Here is an 18,089-nt window from a genome sequence, read left to right on the forward strand (position 1 = left end):
TATTTATAGCACTATAAAATATTACAATTGCGATTGCAAGCACCCTGCAATACCTCACTCCAATCTACTCCACTCTACCACACTCCAATATACCCCACTCTAACCCACTACAATCCACTCCATTCTACCCCGCTCTAAAGTAGAACCTTGATTAAATGTCCAATTCAGAGCACAGAATTCTACTCTAGCAACTTGCTTAAGAAGGCAGGAGCAACTGTATGGAGTCTTAGGATCATTCCCAACAAGGTTAGGCATAGTCAATAGATCTCATATTTACTTCCAGCCCTTTGGCTTTTTCAATGCTTGCTTTCAATTGCCTTGCCTCCTTGTTCTCGGAATGCTGTGTTTTGATTTTCCAAAGCAAACATGCGCAGCTCACGTTTGCTAACAATGTTGCTACTTTCCCCTCCCACCCACCATTTCTCTGTGTGATGTCCCCTTCACACCAACCCCTACCCCATACTTACTTGCCTATATCCTCCCTCTCCCTCTACACATGCTCCCCACCCCAACCAGAGCTGGCAGGCCCATTCAATGTCAGTCAGTAATGGCCTGCATTAGTTTACCTTTTTCCGTTATAAATGCATGACTTCAAAAAGAAAACAAAGGAGTATATGAACCACTCAGGGGTGTTGGTATGACTTGCAATATCTACTCAAAGCAGGCGCAGCTTTTTACCACTAATATGAATACGCGCCACTTGTTTATCATGCATTATTTTTATACATTGCAACATCGCTGAAGGCCGTCCACATGTGCACCCCCTACTCCTGTTCCTGTGGGCAGAACCCCTCACCATATACGGGGTGACCACACTGCAGGTCCTGCCTGGAGTTTCAGTCTATCTACCGCCTGCACTTCATGTCTCAGCTGTGGGTTGCCACGAGATCCAGCCATGCAGTGCAGATGGCTCCTAGGCCCCCTCTCATCCCACCTCTTCCCCCTCTCTGTACATCCTCTCCCCAGCCTGCCACTGTCAAACATGCCCTCCACTGCTCTGTGTAGACTGTCCTCCATGCTTCTAAGCTGTAAGCTCTCGCTGATGTAGAGAGCCACCCGGAGTCTCCACTACATTGTAGCACACTAACATGCACAGATGCACCCCTCGGGCGGGCTTGACCCAAGGGGATAAATAAATGGCTGTAGACCGCTCAGGGTCTTCCATCCATCACCCAGTTAACTAGTGGTTGTGTACCTTCATTCCAGCGCTGCTGCTACATGCTGCATATAGGCCCCGCCATGCTACACTAGCGACGAGGTCAGTCACCACCCTCGCGTGCACTGCCTCACAAAGGTCACCCTGCGAGAGGCAAGCAGAGCCCACCCGCGCACTCTGCCATAGTGTGAAGAGAGTGTGCTCCAGCCCGTGCTTGCCATCGGCTGCAGCCCGGGCTTGCCTGTGACGCCCTTCGTGGCTGCTGCTGCTGTGTCGGCTCACCGCTGAAACTCTGGATCCGGCCTGCCACTGCCTGCGCCAGCGTGTGCATCCTGGTGGCAGTGGGAGCGTGTGTGTACCGGTGTTGCTCCCAGGCTTCGTGAATCGTCCTGGTGAGTGCTCAGCCCATGTGGGCGTGCCACAATGGAAAGAAGCGGTACTGCAGGCCCCCAGTACAACACTGACTGGGAATTGTGTCCCTCCCAGGGCCGGTATTCTCCTCACCAGCAGGCTCTTTTGTATTGGGAAAGACCCAACAGGCCCTGAAGAGGAGGCCCATTCCACCGCCAGGTCAGCAGGCTTTTGACAGTCACAGTCAAGCCTACCACCCCATCCACACGTGAGGAGGGAAGTCAGCTGGGCTCAATGTCCCGCAGATGCCACAAGACACCTGGATGCCCCACCCCCCTCCCCCGGCTGACCTAAAAGGGGGGAAAGAGGTAGGAGAGGCTGTAAATATTCAAATCTCCAGAGACCAGGCTCAGATGCCCTGCTGGTCACACGTGGCCCAGCGCTCAAGCTGCACTCTCATCTCTAGCGCTAGAACTGCGCCACTGCACCTGTGCACCTCTGCACCGGCGGCATGGGTGATCCTGCCCTAGCAGGCCCTGCTGGTCAGCAGCAAACATTCCAGACGCAGGCGCCAACGCACCTCCCCCAGAACACAGCCATACAAGCGTTGCACCACTTATGCCTTTTAGCGAAACAGAGGACCCTGCCACAGCGGCCCCCAGGTGGAAGGCGTGGGTTGAATGGCTCAACCACTACTTCACAGGCATGAAAGAAACTGACGGCACGGTGAAGAGGTCACTGCTTATCTATTACGGAGGCTCAGAGATCTACGATCTCTTCGAAACGCTCCCCAACACCAGAAATTATGACAACTATGAGGCAGCGGTCGCTGCACTCAACAGGCATTTCGAACACCAACTTAACCCAGACTTCGAAACGTTCATGTTCAGGCCGGCGTCACAGTCGGACATGGAGTCCATCGATATGTTTTACTCGCAGCTGCTCCGGCTGGCCGGGACGTGCGCCTTCCCGAATCAGAGGGAAGAGATACACGACCAAATCATCCTGGGTTGCCGCTTCAAACTCCTGCAGAAACTGATCCTTCGACAACCAGGGATCTCTCTGGACGAGATCCTCATCTTGGCCCTGTTGCACAAGCTGTTGGATGTCCGGGTTGAATAAATGGAGGCTGCTCTACACATGCCTGTCGCAGCATCACATGCATCCAAGCATGTGCCCATCAAGGAAGAGAGGATGGAGGCAATCCAACAGTGCACGCCAAGCACCGGGGACAACGACGGGAGGCGCATGTGGCTACTGTGGAGAAGATCACTCAGCGGCGGCTGAGTGTGGGACCAGAGGAAAGACGTGTTCCAGCTGCGGGAAGATCAATCACTTTGCCAAGGTGTGTAGCAGCAGTCGGTCCAGGCAGGCTCCACCGAGGCTGTGAGGCATGTCGCACTGCTGCGCCAAGTCTTCATTGATGACCCGCCATCCAAGAGAGAAGTCCCACAGCAGGAACGCTGCCTTGCCCTTGAGTATGATGATGACAAAGTGTTCTTTGTGTCGTTTGTCAGTAGAGCCGACAATCGCCGGAGGCCTTCACCAATGTGCTCTGTCTCGGTGGAAGGAACAGCTGTCCGGGTTCTCATAAACACGGGGGCCTCAGTCAACGTGATGGACTCGAAGCAGTATGATCGTCTATCACCACGGCCCCCGCTCGCACCCACCAAGGCTAGGATATACACATACAGAGAGACGGATCTCTCTCCCCATCTGAGAGGTCATCCACGCAAAAGTTGCCAGCGGAAAGCATACCACAGTGACCAGGTTCCACATCACGGAAGGAAGGAAAGGCACCCTGCTCAGCTACCATACAGCCCAGGACCTGGGACTGGTCTTCTTTGCCCACCAGAGCCATGACTTCCACACTAAAGCCATTCTGAGGGAGTTCCAAACACTCTTCACTGGACTAGGCAAACTCAAAGGAAAGAGGTTCAAACTCCACATCGACACCACTGTGAGGCCTGTCACCCTGAGGTATCGGAGGGTGCCGTTCAATCTCCAACTGCAAGTCAAAGAAGAGCTAAAGAAGCTGTAGGATCTCGATGTAATCGAGAAGGTGTCTGTCCCCATCCCATGGGTGTCCTCGCTGGTCGTGGCTCCCAAACCGAAGCAGCCCGGGGCCATCTGGCTTTGCGTGGACATGAGACTACCGAACATGGCGGTCAAAAGGGAACGCCAAATCAGGCCCACCATGAACGACATAGTGGCAGATCTGAACGGAACCAAGTGGTACTCAAAGCTGGACTTGAACGCGGGGTACCACCAGTTAGAGCTCGAACCTGAGAGCAGGTACATCACCACGTTCTCTACGCATGTTGGCCTTCAGAGGTACAAGAGACTTAGCTTTGGGGTGTTGTTGGCAGCCGAGGTCTTCCAAAACGCCATCAGGGAAGCACTGTCAGGTCTGCAGGGCCTGATCAACCTAAGCAATGACATTTTGGTGTTATCGAACATCCTAGAAGAACACCACACTTACCTCCGGGCCACCCTACAGAGACTCGAAAACTGCGGACTAGCCCTTCATAAGTCAAAGTGTTCATTCTACCAAGAGTCTGTCAATTTCTTCGGGTACACCTTCACCAGAGAAGGACTGCAGGTGGACCCCAAGAAGGCCGCAGCCATCCGAACAGCCAGCACCCCGAAGAACCCCATGGAGGTGCAAAGTTTTCTTGGCATGGCCACATACTGTGGGAGATTCATTCCAACCCTTGCTGCCCATTCAGAACCACTCCATACCCTCACAAGCAATTACCACAAGTGGGAGTGCACAGTGGCTGCCAACACGGCATTTACCAGCATCAAGGTAGCGCTACTGGACAAGATGGTGATGGACTATTTTCATCCAGCGGTACAAAAGGGGGTGGTGATGGACGGAGCATCTGAATCAATCAAACACTCGCACCCAGTCACAAGATCTGGGTTTAATCCATCACCGTTCTTTAGCCCACTCTGCCACCCCAGTTCAGACATGGCTATATGCAAATCAGTCTGACCCTGGGCCTCATGGGAAAGAGTCCAGCCTGAACTGCCAAACCATGTCTTCCCTGGACCGGAACCAAGCTTCCGAAGACCGGTTTCTGGCATTCCAGCCGTCTTCAGCCCGGCTTCCTTGAATCCAGTGGCAAAGTGAGCAAGGGACTCACGTCTGAGCATACCCTGCCACACTTATGGCGGCCAAAAGGGGTACAAAAGGGGGTGGTGATGGACGGAGCATCTGAATCGATCAAACACTCACACCCAGTCAAAAGATCTGGGTTTAATCCATCACCGTTCTTTAGCCCACTCTGCCACCCCAGTTCAGACATGGCTATATGCAAATCAGTCTGACCCTGTGCCTCATGGGAACAGTCCAGCCCGAACTACCAAGCCATGTCTTCCCTGGACCGGAAACAAGCTTCCGAGGACCGGTTTCTGGCATTCCAGCCGTCTTCAGCCTGGCTTGCTTGAATCCAGTGGCAAAGTGAGCAAGGGACTCAGGTCTGAGCATACCCTGCCACACTTATGGCGGCCAAAAGCGGGACAAAAGGGGGTGGTGATGGACGGAGCATCTGAATCGATCAAACACTCAAACCCAGTCAAAAGATCTGGGTTTAATCCATCACCGTTCTTTAGCCCACTCTGCCACCCCAGTTCAGACATGGCTATATGCAAATCAGTCTGACACTGTACCTCATGGGAACAGTCCAGCCCGAACTGCCAAGCCATGTCTTCCCTGGACCGGAACCAAGCTTCCGAGGACAGGTTTCTGGCATTCCAGCCGTCTTCAGCCCGGCTTGCTTGAATCCAGTGGCAAAGTGAGCAAGGGACTCACGTCTGAGCATTCCCTGCCACACTTACGGCGGCCAAAAGCGGTACAAAAGGGGGTGGGGATGGACGGAGCATCTGAATCGATCAAACACTCACATCCAGTCAAAAGATCTGGGTTTAATCCATCACCGTTCTTTAGCCCACTCTGCCACCCCAGTTCAAACATGGCTATATGCAAATCAGTCTGACCCTGTGCCTCATGGGAACAGTCCAGCCCGAACTGCCAAGCCATGTCTTCCCTGGACCGGAAACAAGCTTCCGAGGACCGGTTTCTGGCATTCCAGCCGTCTTCAGCCTGGCTTGCTTGAATCCAGTGGCAAAGTGAGCAAGGGACTCAGGTCTGAGCATACCCTGCCACACTTATGGCGGCCAAAAGCGGGACAAAAGGGGGTGGTGATGGACGGAGCATCTGAATCGATCAAACACTCAAACCCAGTCAAAAGATCTGGGTTTAATCCATCACCGTTCTTTAGCCCACTCTGCCACCCCAGTTCAGACATGGCTATATGCAAATCAGTCTGACACTGTACCTCATGGGAACAGTCCAGCCCGAACTGCCAAGCCATGTCTTCCCTGGACCGGAACCAAGCTTCCGAGGACAGGTTTCTGGCATTCCAGCCGTCTTCAGCCCGGCTTGCTTGAATCCAGTGGCAAAGTGAGCAAGGGACTCACGTCTGAGCATTCCCTGCCACACTTACGGCGGCCAAAAGCGGTACAAAAGGGGGTGGGGATGGACGGAGCATCTGAATCGATCAAACACTCACATCCAGTCAAAAGATCTGGGTTTAATCCATCACCGTTCTTTAGCCCACTCTGCCACCCCAGTTCAAACATGGCTATATGCAAATCAGTCTGACCCTGTGCCTCATGGGAACAGTCCAGCCCGAACTGCCAAGCCATGTCTTCCCTGGACCGGAAACAAGCTTCCGAGGACCGTTTTCTGACATTCCAGCCGTCTTCAGCCCGGATTGCTTGAATCCAGTGGCAAAGTGAGCAAGGGACTCACGTCTGAGCATACCCTGCCACACTTATGGTGCCCAAAAGCGGTACAAAAGGGGGAGGTGATGGACGGAGCATCTGAATCAATCAAACACTCACACCCAGTCAAAAGATCTGGGTTTAATCCATCACTGTTCTTTAGCCCACTCTGCCACCCCAGTTCAGACATGGCTATATGCAAATCAGTCTGACCCTGTGCCTCATGGGAACAGTCCAGCCCGAACTGCCAAGCCATGTCTTCCCTGGACCGGAAACAAGCTTCCGAGGACCGGTTTCTGGCATTCCAGCCGTCTTCAGTCCGGCTTGCTTGAATCCAGTGGCAAAGTGAGCAAGGGACTCACGTCTGAGCATACCCTGCCACACTTATGGTGCCCAAAAGCGGTACAAAAGGGGGTGGTGATGGACGGAGCATCTGAATCGATCAAACACTCAAACCCAGTCAAATGATCTGGGTTTAATCCATCACCGTTCTTTAGCCCACTCTGCCACCCCAGTTCAGACATGGCTATATGCAAATCAGTCTGACCCTGTGCCTCATGGGAACAGTCCAGACCGAACTGCCAAGCCATGTCTTCCCTGGACCGGAAACAAGCTTCCGAGGACCGGTTTCTGGCATTCCAGCCGTCTTCAGTCCGGCTTGCTTGAATCCAGTGGCAAAGTGAGCAAGGGACTCACGTCTGAGCATACCCTGCCACACTTATGGCGGCCAAAAGCGGTACAAAAGGGGGTGGTGATGGACGGAGCATCTGAATCAATCAAACACTCAAACCCAGTCAAAAGATCTGGGTTTAATCCATCACCGTTCTTTAGCCCACTCTGCCACCCCAGTTCAGACATGGCTATATGCAAATCAGTCTGACCCTGTGCCTCATGGGAACAGTCCAGCCCGAAATACCAAGCCATGTCTTCCCTGGACCGGAAACAAGCTTCCGAGGACCGGTTTCTGGCATTCCCGCCATCTTCAGCCCGGCTTGCTTGAATCCAGTGGCAAAGTGAGCAAGGGACTCACGTCTGAGCATACCCTGCCACACTTATGGCGACCAAAAGCCTCCAGGGCGGTGCACCAAACTGGTGTTGATGCCAGCCCAGTTGGCTTTGGAGCAGTCCTTCTTTAGGAATACAGTCAAGAAACCTAGAGACCGGTAACTTACGCCAGCATGGCCCTCACGGATATAGATACAAGGTATGTCCAGATTGAGAGGGAAGGACTGGTAATAAAATGGGCATTCCAGTAATTTCAATTGTACCTGTGTGGCCAGGAGGTCCATGTTGTCACCAACCACAAACCCTTACTCCCACTCTTTGCAGGGTCATCCAGGTTGGAGCCCCCGAGGATAGAGCGTTGGACTTTGCAGCTACAGTGCTATAATTTCGAAGTCATCTTTCGCCCTGGGGCACACAACCTTGTGGACTACTTATCGCGACAACCGGACGCCATGTCACCTCGAAGCTCACCGCAGATGTATGTATCATACTCGGAGGCATTCGTGAAGATGGTCTTGCAGGAGGTGTGCCCCACAGCCATGAAGCTCGATGAAATCAGCCGTGCCATGGATGAAGATGAGACGCAATATCGGATGAAGACCACCTTGATGAGCAACGGCTGGTTGCATTTCATGGACGGGACTCGAGATCTCCGAACCGAAGACAGCAACAGTCGGCAACAAATCTGGCGGGTAAGCCATTAACTAAGTGTGGGAGAGCAAGGAGTCATCCTGAGGGGACATGTGATTGCGATCCCAAGGTTGCAGATGCAGGACCTTCAGCTGCCGCACGTTGGACACCAGGAGATGGCAAAGACAAAAGCCAGACTAAGGAACAAGGTCTGGTCCTCTGCGATGGATTCCATGGTGGAGGAAATGGTGAGGCAGTATCACGCCTGCACCATCACTGGAGGAGACCCAGTGCCAGCGCCGGTGCTCACCGTAGAACCCAGCAAAGCCCCGTGGGCCAAGATCAGCCTTGATTTTGGAAGATTCCCCGATGGACACACCATGCTGGTAATCATCGACTCCTTCTCGAAGTTCCCCATTGTGGAAGTAGTGGCGTCAACAGCGTTCACACACCTTCAGAGAGTCGTGAACAAGACATTCGTACTGATGGGTCTGACACAGGAAATTAGATCAGACAATGGGCCCCCATTCCAGGGCCGGGAATTCCAAGAGTACCTGGAGAGGAAAGCGATTCACCAGGGGAAGATCACCCCTCTGTGGCCTCAAGCCAACGGGGAGGTGGAGCATCTGATGCGAACGCTTAACCAAGCACTGCGCATTGCCGTGGACCAAGGGGAAGATGCAGAAGCGGGACTCGACCAATTCCTTGACGCCTACCGGCAGACGCCCCACAGCACTACCAAGTGTGCTCCGTCATACGTACTCTTTAAGAGGCCCCCGCTGGACAGCATCCCAACGGACCCAACGTGGAAGCCTCAAGAACAAGACAACAAAGCTGTCCAAGAGAAAAGGACACTGATTAACCTGAAGGCGAGTGAGTCCCGCCGGGAAAGAGAACCACAGCTGAAGGTGGGGGATTGTGTGGTGGTCAAGGACAGGCACCCTGGCTGGAAGTTTAGGACACCCTATGAACCAGAAGAGTGGATCGTGGTGGACATTCAAGGAACCAAGGTCACTGCTCAATGAGGGCATCAGGTTGTCACCAGGAATGTGTCCAGCTTCAAAAAGATCTACAGCCAGGTTGCTGGTCAAGAAGAGTCAGAGACACCCAATTATACCCCAAGTGTCACCCCGCCTATCTCACCAGGGCTACAGCTTTCATCATCGATGAGCTCGCAAACGGAGAATAGAGAGACAGTCCATGATGCTGATCAGCCCAGTCAAGGCGTCATGGCGGGATCACCCCTGAACACGCCGGCGGACGCTGTGGTTAATTCCAGCTCCCGGAGCCAGAAGTATGGTCTCCGACTGAACCCTGTGCCAAGTCAGAGACTGAAAGACTGTGTGTGCACCTCCCCATGAATCCGAAGAACCCGATGGTTGATCACTAAAAGAATGACGGGATGTAGAGAGCCACCCGGGCTCTCCACTACATTGTAGCACATTAAAACGCACACATACACCCCTCTGGCGTGCTCGACCCGAGGGGATAAATAAACGGGCGGAGACCACTCGGGGTCTTCCGGCCATCACCTAGTTAACCAGTGGTCGTGTACCTTCATTCCAGCGATGCTGCCACGCGCTGCATGTAGGCCCCGCCGCGCTACAGCTTTCACACTTTTTTGGGTATAACAAGTCTTTCCCATGTCTATTTTAGTAGCTAAAAGAGACCACAGGCTGTAATACTCTGACAGTCTTGGTTGATCGAATGTGCTGTTTCATCAGACTTATGGTCTCACTCTGGCGTCATACCTGCTCAGTGAGCCTTCCGAGGGCCACCGAGGCTAGTGTAAAAGGAATGAGGTGGTGAGACTTTGCAGCCAAAGCAACAGCGATCTCAATAAGGGTTGTCTCAATCCATGTAATAGGTGCATGCTTCTAGACCTGCGCTGCCCTTTTCCGTCCAAGTACATTGTGGGTGCTGTGGTCTGGTCGTGATAACCATTTGCAACAGAAAGGCACAGGTCTGAAACACTGTCCTGGCGGAGCGAGTCAAGTCTTGAAGAGATCGCATAAGTGTGTGTTTAAAACTGTAGGAAGAAGCCTCAGAATTTCAGGTCACTGGGGTCAGGCTGATAGTAGTCCTGAGGCACATCACCGTATGTCAGAAAGGACAGACTGCCCCTGTCTGGTTTTAGAATTATCGTGTCTTTTTGGAGGGACAATTAGTTGCAACATCAGTCTTCAAAAAGAAGATAACTATATCATGTAGTTTTATTTTTCCAATGAAGATTTTTGAATGTTTCTCCGAAAAGTGTGTGTGTGTGTCCATATTTAATCTAGGTCGTGTTATATCTCTGGTTTGCTCTGCTCATCTCTCCCTCACACTCTCACCAACCCTGTCACCTTTCCCTCACACTGCCACGTCTTATCTCTCCCTCACACTCCTACCGACCCTGTCATATCTCACTTGCAATCCCACTGCAAATGCTAGACCTATTGGCATTGCCAGTGCTTGTTTTTTTTGGTCCTATCGAGGTATTCCTCCTGTATTTGCCTCACTCTGAAAAGCATGTCCTTCTTCTGAACCCATACCATCTTGTCCTCCCACCCCTCATTAGTACACAGGGTTGCCTGAAAGCCTCAATTTTTCCTTTAGCTTCTGTCAGTAGAGGACCCTGGGAGTACAGCATTTCTGTGATATATGCTTTATTAGTCTTAGCTTATAGTAGTAGAGCCAATAGCCTATTTGGTTTGTTGTCTTTAGAGTAGAATTTCCCAATATGATTTTTTTCTGCTTTAACAGTGGCAAGTACAATCAGATTATCCCTAAATCTTATGATCTTACTCTTCCCCCAGTGTACTCTATTTTACTAATGTGTTCTTCTCTCCTCAGTTCAACTAGGATCTTATCAGTTTCTATTTCCTTTCATTACATTGCAGGCCTCCTGTGCTTTCAACGAACCAGTGAGGATTTCTATCATTGTCTTCCTTTGTATTAACAGTGAAGTACTATCGTCTGCATGTATGTTAAGAAAATCTTGTAACTAATAGCGGATTTCTTGTAAGTTAACCAGGTAGCTTAATAGGTAGTGATTGAGTCGCCATTACCCCTGCCTCCTTTGTAAGCTCTCCACTTTCTAGTGTATCATGACGTGCACGATCACCCAATACAATATATCTCCACCGGCCCCATCATCTTTTTATCTAATAATAGATAATCTATTGTAGTATATGCACCCTGCGTGCAAAAAAGGAGTAATGTCTTTCCAACTTGTGTGTCTGTCTCCAGACATAAAACAGACCCAGATCTATCACCCTATGAATTAATATTTTACTGTCTGGCTGGCTTTTGGATGTGGCCATGAGAGTTTGAGCAGTCCGATTCCCCATTCCACACCAAGTTAAAGTTTCCTCCCAGCACTATTTTTCACATCCCCTATAAGAGCTCAAAAGAACATCCTAGACCTATCTTCTGGGCATTGGTACTGAGCAATGTTATATTTATAAAAGCATGACCCAGTTTGGCTCAAGGTCCCTCAGCTGTAACCAGAGGCTTTGTCTTTTATTAGGTGAGTTTACCTCTCACATCCATCATTTATGTTTGATCATTTATGACTTGTATTATGGATGTAATTATTTTTATTATTATATTTATCTTTTGTGACTTTTCTATAGTTCTACAAAATGAAATACCAGCATTTGTAAAGTGCACAGCTACCTCCGCAGAGGTGTCGTGGCGTTAGGGGCCGTCGGGAAGATCAGGCCGTCAAGAAGATTAAGCGAGCTATTGCCCAGAGTCACATGGTGCTGGGCTAACCTGCCGCCGGCACCGGGTGTAGCACCGTGAACCCCGTGGTCTGGAGTCAGGCACACTGCCACACCTCTATATCCATACACCATCTGTATAATGTCCCTTTTCTCGCCTGCATGTGTGTACCTAATTTCTCTCCCATTCACACTTACTCCCCAACCCCTTCCAAATACAAACCTCAACTTGAAACCATAAATAAATCCCCCTTTGTGTTCCTTCTGATGTATTTCCATCCATTTTCATGTGGTGTGAAGAAAGCCTCAGTTGACCTACTCCTAGAATTCGACAGGCCTTTGGTATCACCATTTTCCAGAACCTACGTAGGATTAAGAAAATTCTCATTTTTGTTTATGTAACCGATTCGTGCTCGCCACTACTGTGAAACTTTAACTTATCCACATGTTTTTTTATTTCTTCCTTGGCATTGTCGATGTTAGCCTCTCCATCCACCACTAGAGTCCCTTGCAATCCACTCATCACTAAATCTTTCCCCATATAGTTTACATTTTTTTAAACTAGGCCATGACATCTTTGTTGGTGAGGTCACCCCGCACCGGATATTGACCTGCCCTCATGATTTCTTAAACTTTGGATGGCTGGAACTTCCCCTTTTGTTGTCTCTTAAATGTTCTCTGTATTATGGTTCAGGCACATTGACTTCATTCTCTGGTATGTTGAGTATCTTCTTCACCTCTTGCATTGGTTTCAGTTTCAGTTAAAGTTTTCAAGGTCATTGTAGTCGGGTCTCTCTTGTATTTTGTGATGTGTCCAGTTGGCCATTTCCTCATCACCTGTTGCTGCTTCTGCACCTCCCATTCTCCCGCCCTTACCACATTTGCTAGAGCATGGCACCCTCCTTCCTTCAGTGAGGTTGCATCTCATGTCGCATTCTGTGCATGCATGCCTGCGTGGTCTGACCCCGACTGTTTCCGATTGACCTCTGCCATGTTACTGTTGCCGACTCTTGCCAGTCCGACCTTTCACAGACTATCTCCCCACATGGGCCACTCTGCTCACCCTTTCCATCGAATCTCCATCTCCACCGGGTACTGGGCTCCTATAGTGGGAAGTTTGGGCCAATCACATTATGCAAAAGCTTTATTCTGTTTTTATTTCCATGGAGCAGTGTTCCAGAGCTGTTACTCCACAGCCATCTTTTCTCTGCCTCTTCCCCGATTCTTTTTAAGGCACCTCTTGTAGATCAGTTCTATCCTCAGTTTAGTGCTGGAAGCCACCCAAAAATAAATGGCTAAAACCATTTTAACTCCATCAGAAACCGACATTATTCTCATGTCTTCACCCCACACCTGCTACTGCAGTACATGAACTAGGCATAATCCTAGACTCATAATTGTCCATGGAACCCGAAATTGCCCCAGCAACCAAATCCTGCTTTTACTATCCCAGAATTCAGGAAAGAATATGTGTATTCATATCACTTTCTCATATAATGTATGGGCTCCAATGCATACATTCAATCCAGACTTGACTTGGCCAATTTTATTTATTTAGGTCTTCTTAAAAGCATAACATTCCTCCAATGCATTCAGATTATCAGTGCCAGGATTTTATTTAATCTCAAAAACAGCAACCATGCCTCTTAGCAAATCAATGACTCCATTGTTCCGAGTTGCTAAAAGAATTCAATTAATTTGGCCTGTCTATATCGCAAAATATATCAGTAAACAGTCCTAAATTCCTCTCACCAACATTACTGAAATACATGTGTTTTCTCAGATCTGCCGAAGAGAATACGTTTGTGGGAAAAAAACAGAAACTAAGACACTAGGGTGGTATATCCTTTTGTGTCCTGGAAATTATGGAAGTCTTTACCTTAGCACATGAGTGCAGAACCTAATCCATTTCAGGAAGCAAAGCAACCTAATACCTAGATGTTTTTCCTATACCACTAGGATGGAAAACCCTTATACTCCTTTTCGACTCTGGGTCCTAAACACTTGAACTCCCTCCCATTGGCATTAAAATCTGAGACCAACTTACTCTGCTTCCGTAAGGCCCTGAAGACTCTGCTTTTTACTAAGCGTGACCAATAGTCGGCTGTGGCCTTAAGTCAAGGTGATACTCCTTCCTTCTTCTACGGTCTATCCCTGGCGCCGGGAAACCCATTGTGGGTAGCTGTGCGCGATATAAGCTTAAATAAATAAATATACTATGAGTGACATTGCACTAAACAAGAAACGTATATAATAATAGTACATCTGTCCCTATCTTTGCTTTAGTACATCTACCAATACCTAGATCATAATAACTATATCCCTGCCTGTACTCAGCAACCACAATCACTACCTGTGCCCGATCATCATTCAGCTTGCATGTTAGTACCACCCCTCCTAGAATGCTAGTAAGTGTAGCACTTCCTATGGGCTAGTACCTATAATTCTGCCTTTATACCAGTACCGAAAATATTACCCTGGAATTCAAGACCCCTAACCGTATTCTAGGACCCAAATATTATACACTAGTATCTTTACCTCTATGAATACCTTAGCTCTGCTATCCTTCACATTCCCTATTCCTTATTCCCTAAAATACCTTCACACATATTCTACATTTATGCAGACACTAGCACTTATACCCCTAACTATATCTTTGAACCCCAGCACAATTGTTCTTAATCTGTGTTCCGGTAACCGCTTTGGGTTCTATAGAGGGTCCACGGCGGTTTAGAAAATTACATATTATTAATACAATAATGAAGTGTTTATAAATATATAAGCAAAATGTAAAACCAAAAAATGTAAAACATTCTGTAAATATGAAGATACAAATTTAATTTGTAGCCTCAGATTGATTTATGGGGGCAGTGCAACTACATCAACCAGAATATAGTATGGACGATGAGTGGCCTCAATTGCATTTAGAAAAGCTTCACCCTTCCTATTAACTTTAAAGGTTTTTTAAAATTAAATTTGATGACTTGTGGTTTGGTCCACAAAAGTCTAAAGGTTAAGAACCACTGCCCTAGCACATATTGCCCTGAATATACCAATAAACCTCCCTCTTTGCACTCAGGTTGTCCTCATTTTGGAAACTTACCAGATTCAAGTCCTTTTCATTGCTTTTCTCTGATTTCTTCCAACAGCTTTCCCTACATCCCTCAGGACAGATTTTCCTTGCAACCCTCATAAACTAATGTTTTCAAGTGTAGTTCCTAATGCACTAACTTGATCACCTCAAGATGTTCTCACCGTATCTCCTGGTGCTGCTGTTTCTGTGCCAATATTTTGCTCTGTCGCAATTGCTCATTATAAGATCCTCAGCTAATGCGCCTACTGTATCTCCACTGGTTTTTAACTCTAGATTCACTGTTGATCCAGATCCTATCATGTTTTTTTCTGCTAGATGTCCTCCATCTGCTCTTCATTCAGATTAATTATTTTTCTGCTATACAGTATCCCTTATCACTGCTGTCACGACACACCCCCTGCATCTTCTTTTATATTGGATACCCTTTCTCTGGTCATCCACATGATCTCATTAATCTCAGACTACACCTACCACTCTTGCTACGGACCTGTTTCTACTTCACTTCCACCAAATTCCCTCCTGTTGCACTTCCTTAAATTTCATTGTCCTGCTCTTCCTCAAGATCCTCTTTCTGCTTTTTTTTCTATTTGTTTTTTTTCTCCACGCCCATCCTGTCACTCTCCCTGAAGATTTTCTCACTGTGCTCTTGCTCCCAATTGCTTCCCACAGTATTTGCATCAATGATCTCGCACTAATTTCTCTGTAGAACACTTCTACTGTTTCTCCTCCTATTTCTCTTCTCTGCAGATCCCACCCTGTTGCGCATCCTCCAGATCACTTACAGACCACCCTGTGTTCCTTCTAAGATAACCTGATGCAGCTTTTCCCCACTTTTCCTTGCATAACATGTTCTTCACATTCTATCATTGACTTTAACCATAATCCAGCCTGCACTCCTCTAGCTTCCTTCCTACTGCTCATTCCTCAGATTCTTACTATTGATGGCCCTTCCCTTTCCCACCTGCCGGTGCTTAATTTGTAAAAAAATAAGTGCTGTGGCCCAATATTTTTCTTGCACTTCTGCCACCGCTATATGCCAGAATAGCTGAATATCAAGGCTGCCTAGTTTTGAACAACTTCATGACTCTTTCTTCCACCCCCCTACACGTCCTCTTTCTTGATCTTAATCTTGCCGGTCCCTTTTTTATCTGCCACTGTATTGCCACCTTTTGCTTCCTTTGTCTTGCTCTGTTTTCCATTTCTCTCTTGGTCAATGTCTGATGGTGAAAAATAGGTCCCAGTCCCCAGAAATGAGTGCTGGTGTACGCCACCTGCAACCACTGACACAAATTAAGTACTGTAATCCTACCATCTTTGTCTACCTGGCACCTACTTGCCCTACATATTCTACCCAGCCCTCTCCAGAAAGTGCCCCCCTACTACTCTGTCTGGTTCTCTTCTCCAACTGTTGCCCATCAATTTACTTCGGTCTCTGACAGCGGCTTCTTCTGTGGAGAAGTGTGGCTCACTGGTTAGAGCAGGCAGACCCTGAAGCAGAGGTCAGACCCGGGACCAGGGTTCAATTCCCGACGCGGCAAGGTCTTGAGCTCAAATGTCCACGGACTCGATAATTCTCGCTTCGGTGCCTGACCTAATCATGAGTTCACACTCTGCAACTCTGGGCATTAAGCTTGCTTAATCTCCACAACGGCCCCCGCGGCGGGATGCCTGGCTTTCACCTTGGGGATGCCCGTTAGGGGCTATCTCACAGGGAAAAGCCAGGACGGGTTCCCAAGGCAAGCGCCGAGATGCCTCCGGGTAGTCGAGCGCTATATAAGAACATACAACAACAACAACAACCTGATAGAGTCCTCCTAGCTAGCCATCTCCGCAGAGTCCACACCCCGCCCTTCTCTCTGGCTTACCTGTCGTTTCAGAAACACCTCCAGCTCCCTGATCAGATTTGCGGACAGCAGCTGCCTGTGCCGGCCAGTGACCCTCTTCTGCAGCCCCTGTGGCAGCGGCATCCTGCGCTTCGTGGTTCTTCGATTTATTCTAAAATAGGTAAAAGGGAAGCTTTGTGTTTGTCTCTGAATGTGACAAATGTCAGAAAAACCCAGGGTGAGACGAGTCCGTCAGGAACCACTCAGCGCTTTGGCAGTGAAGATGCTAGACAAACCTCTTGCTTCTAGTTAGTTCGGTTGTTGAACACGGTGGCGCATTAGAAGACCATGGAAACTAATAAACAGATAGAATTGTATCATGTCTCCTAAGACAGCTGCTCATTGATCAGCCTCTTAGAAGAGGGGGATTTCTTTTGGTCCCAAATATTGACCTCCCCTTAGCGGAAGAGCCCAGGTACTGAGGCTTGGGGACTATTCGCAAGCCGACCACACAGCAGTGTATCTCGGGCCAGGAGTGCACGTAGACCACTGATAACTCGTCTAACAAAATGCTGTGCTTACACACTCTGAGGTTAGGGTGCGTGAGATGCAGACACACCCTGCTAAACGATGCTTGCAATTTCTATGACTGCCGCTTGTGTACAATTATTTGCTTGGAAGACAAGTTCTTGGGCTGGCACGTTCTGATTGGCACATAAACATGAGGTATTATGGCAGCTTTCTATGCTAAGTACACACGGGAGAGCAGGGCCCTTTTCCTGCTGTTTGTGCTGGATTTAGTGCTTCATCTTTTTAATCACTCATAACAAATAGAACGTCAAAAACACGCCTTGGTTTCCTTTTTGTAGCTAGGCAGCAAGGACGTGTTTGGAGTCTCTGGCACTCCCGAGGAATCATGTGACAGGTAAATAAGAGATTCATTGTACTCTGGTCAGACATGTGGGAGTAGATGTACGGATCATTTACAGTCTGGTAGAAATGGAAAATCAAATTTCTGATTAAAGTTCTACACCCGGCGCAGAATCCGCAGGTAAATTAGTTTTTGCCACAGAGACAGCGCAGTGGAGAGGATGTTCACTGGTTGATTTTCCTCCAATCAGAGGATTTCCCTCTTATACCATCAAACTGTTAATCGCTCTGCGGAATTAAGATGGCTCCACAAATGAATAGGTAAGTAGATTCCTTACTGAGAGCCCGCAGCCTGGCGAAATCTCACTTTTCCAAGTCGTGGAGTAAAGACCGGGAAAGCTGGACCCAATCTGTATGCAAGGGAGGGCACTAACCAAAAAAAAGGAAAAGACTCGAGAGGAGAGGTGCAGGAGAGGAACGGGGAAATCTTATGAAAGTAAACATAGGATGGTGAAATGACGAATACAACACGATGTGAAGTCGTGGGCCTGGGGTCCACGTACTTAGTAAATGATGACACAGACGCACGTTAGTTACTGTACTGAACTGGCCACGAGCACGTGGCCCGGGTCCTCTTATTAGCGAGGCCACCTGGCCGGTGA

The 18,089-nt window shown here is 48.8% G+C and overlaps 1 protein-coding gene across 1 annotated transcript in view; it reads right to left on the reverse strand.

Annotated features, from left to right (window-relative positions):
* LOC147702335 (cilia- and flagella-associated protein 337-like) overlaps positions 1-17,057 on the reverse strand; it is a 1,229,420-nt gene extending 1,212,363 nt beyond the window's left edge. Inside the window, exon 1 of the mRNA XM_086930967.1 lies at positions 16,600-17,057. Coding sequence (XP_086787093.1) covers positions 16,600-16,701 — 102 coding nt within the window. The 5' untranslated portion in view covers positions 16,702-17,057. The remainder of the gene's footprint in view (positions 1-16,599) is intronic.
* Positions 17,058-18,089: the final 1,032 nt, after the last annotated feature.

The sequence above is a fragment of the Lissotriton vulgaris genome, chromosome 7 (assembly GCF_964263255.1).
Source record: "Lissotriton vulgaris chromosome 7, aLisVul1.2, whole genome shotgun sequence".
In the NCBI taxonomy this organism is placed as follows: domain Eukaryota; kingdom Metazoa; phylum Chordata; class Amphibia; order Caudata; family Salamandridae; genus Lissotriton; species Lissotriton vulgaris.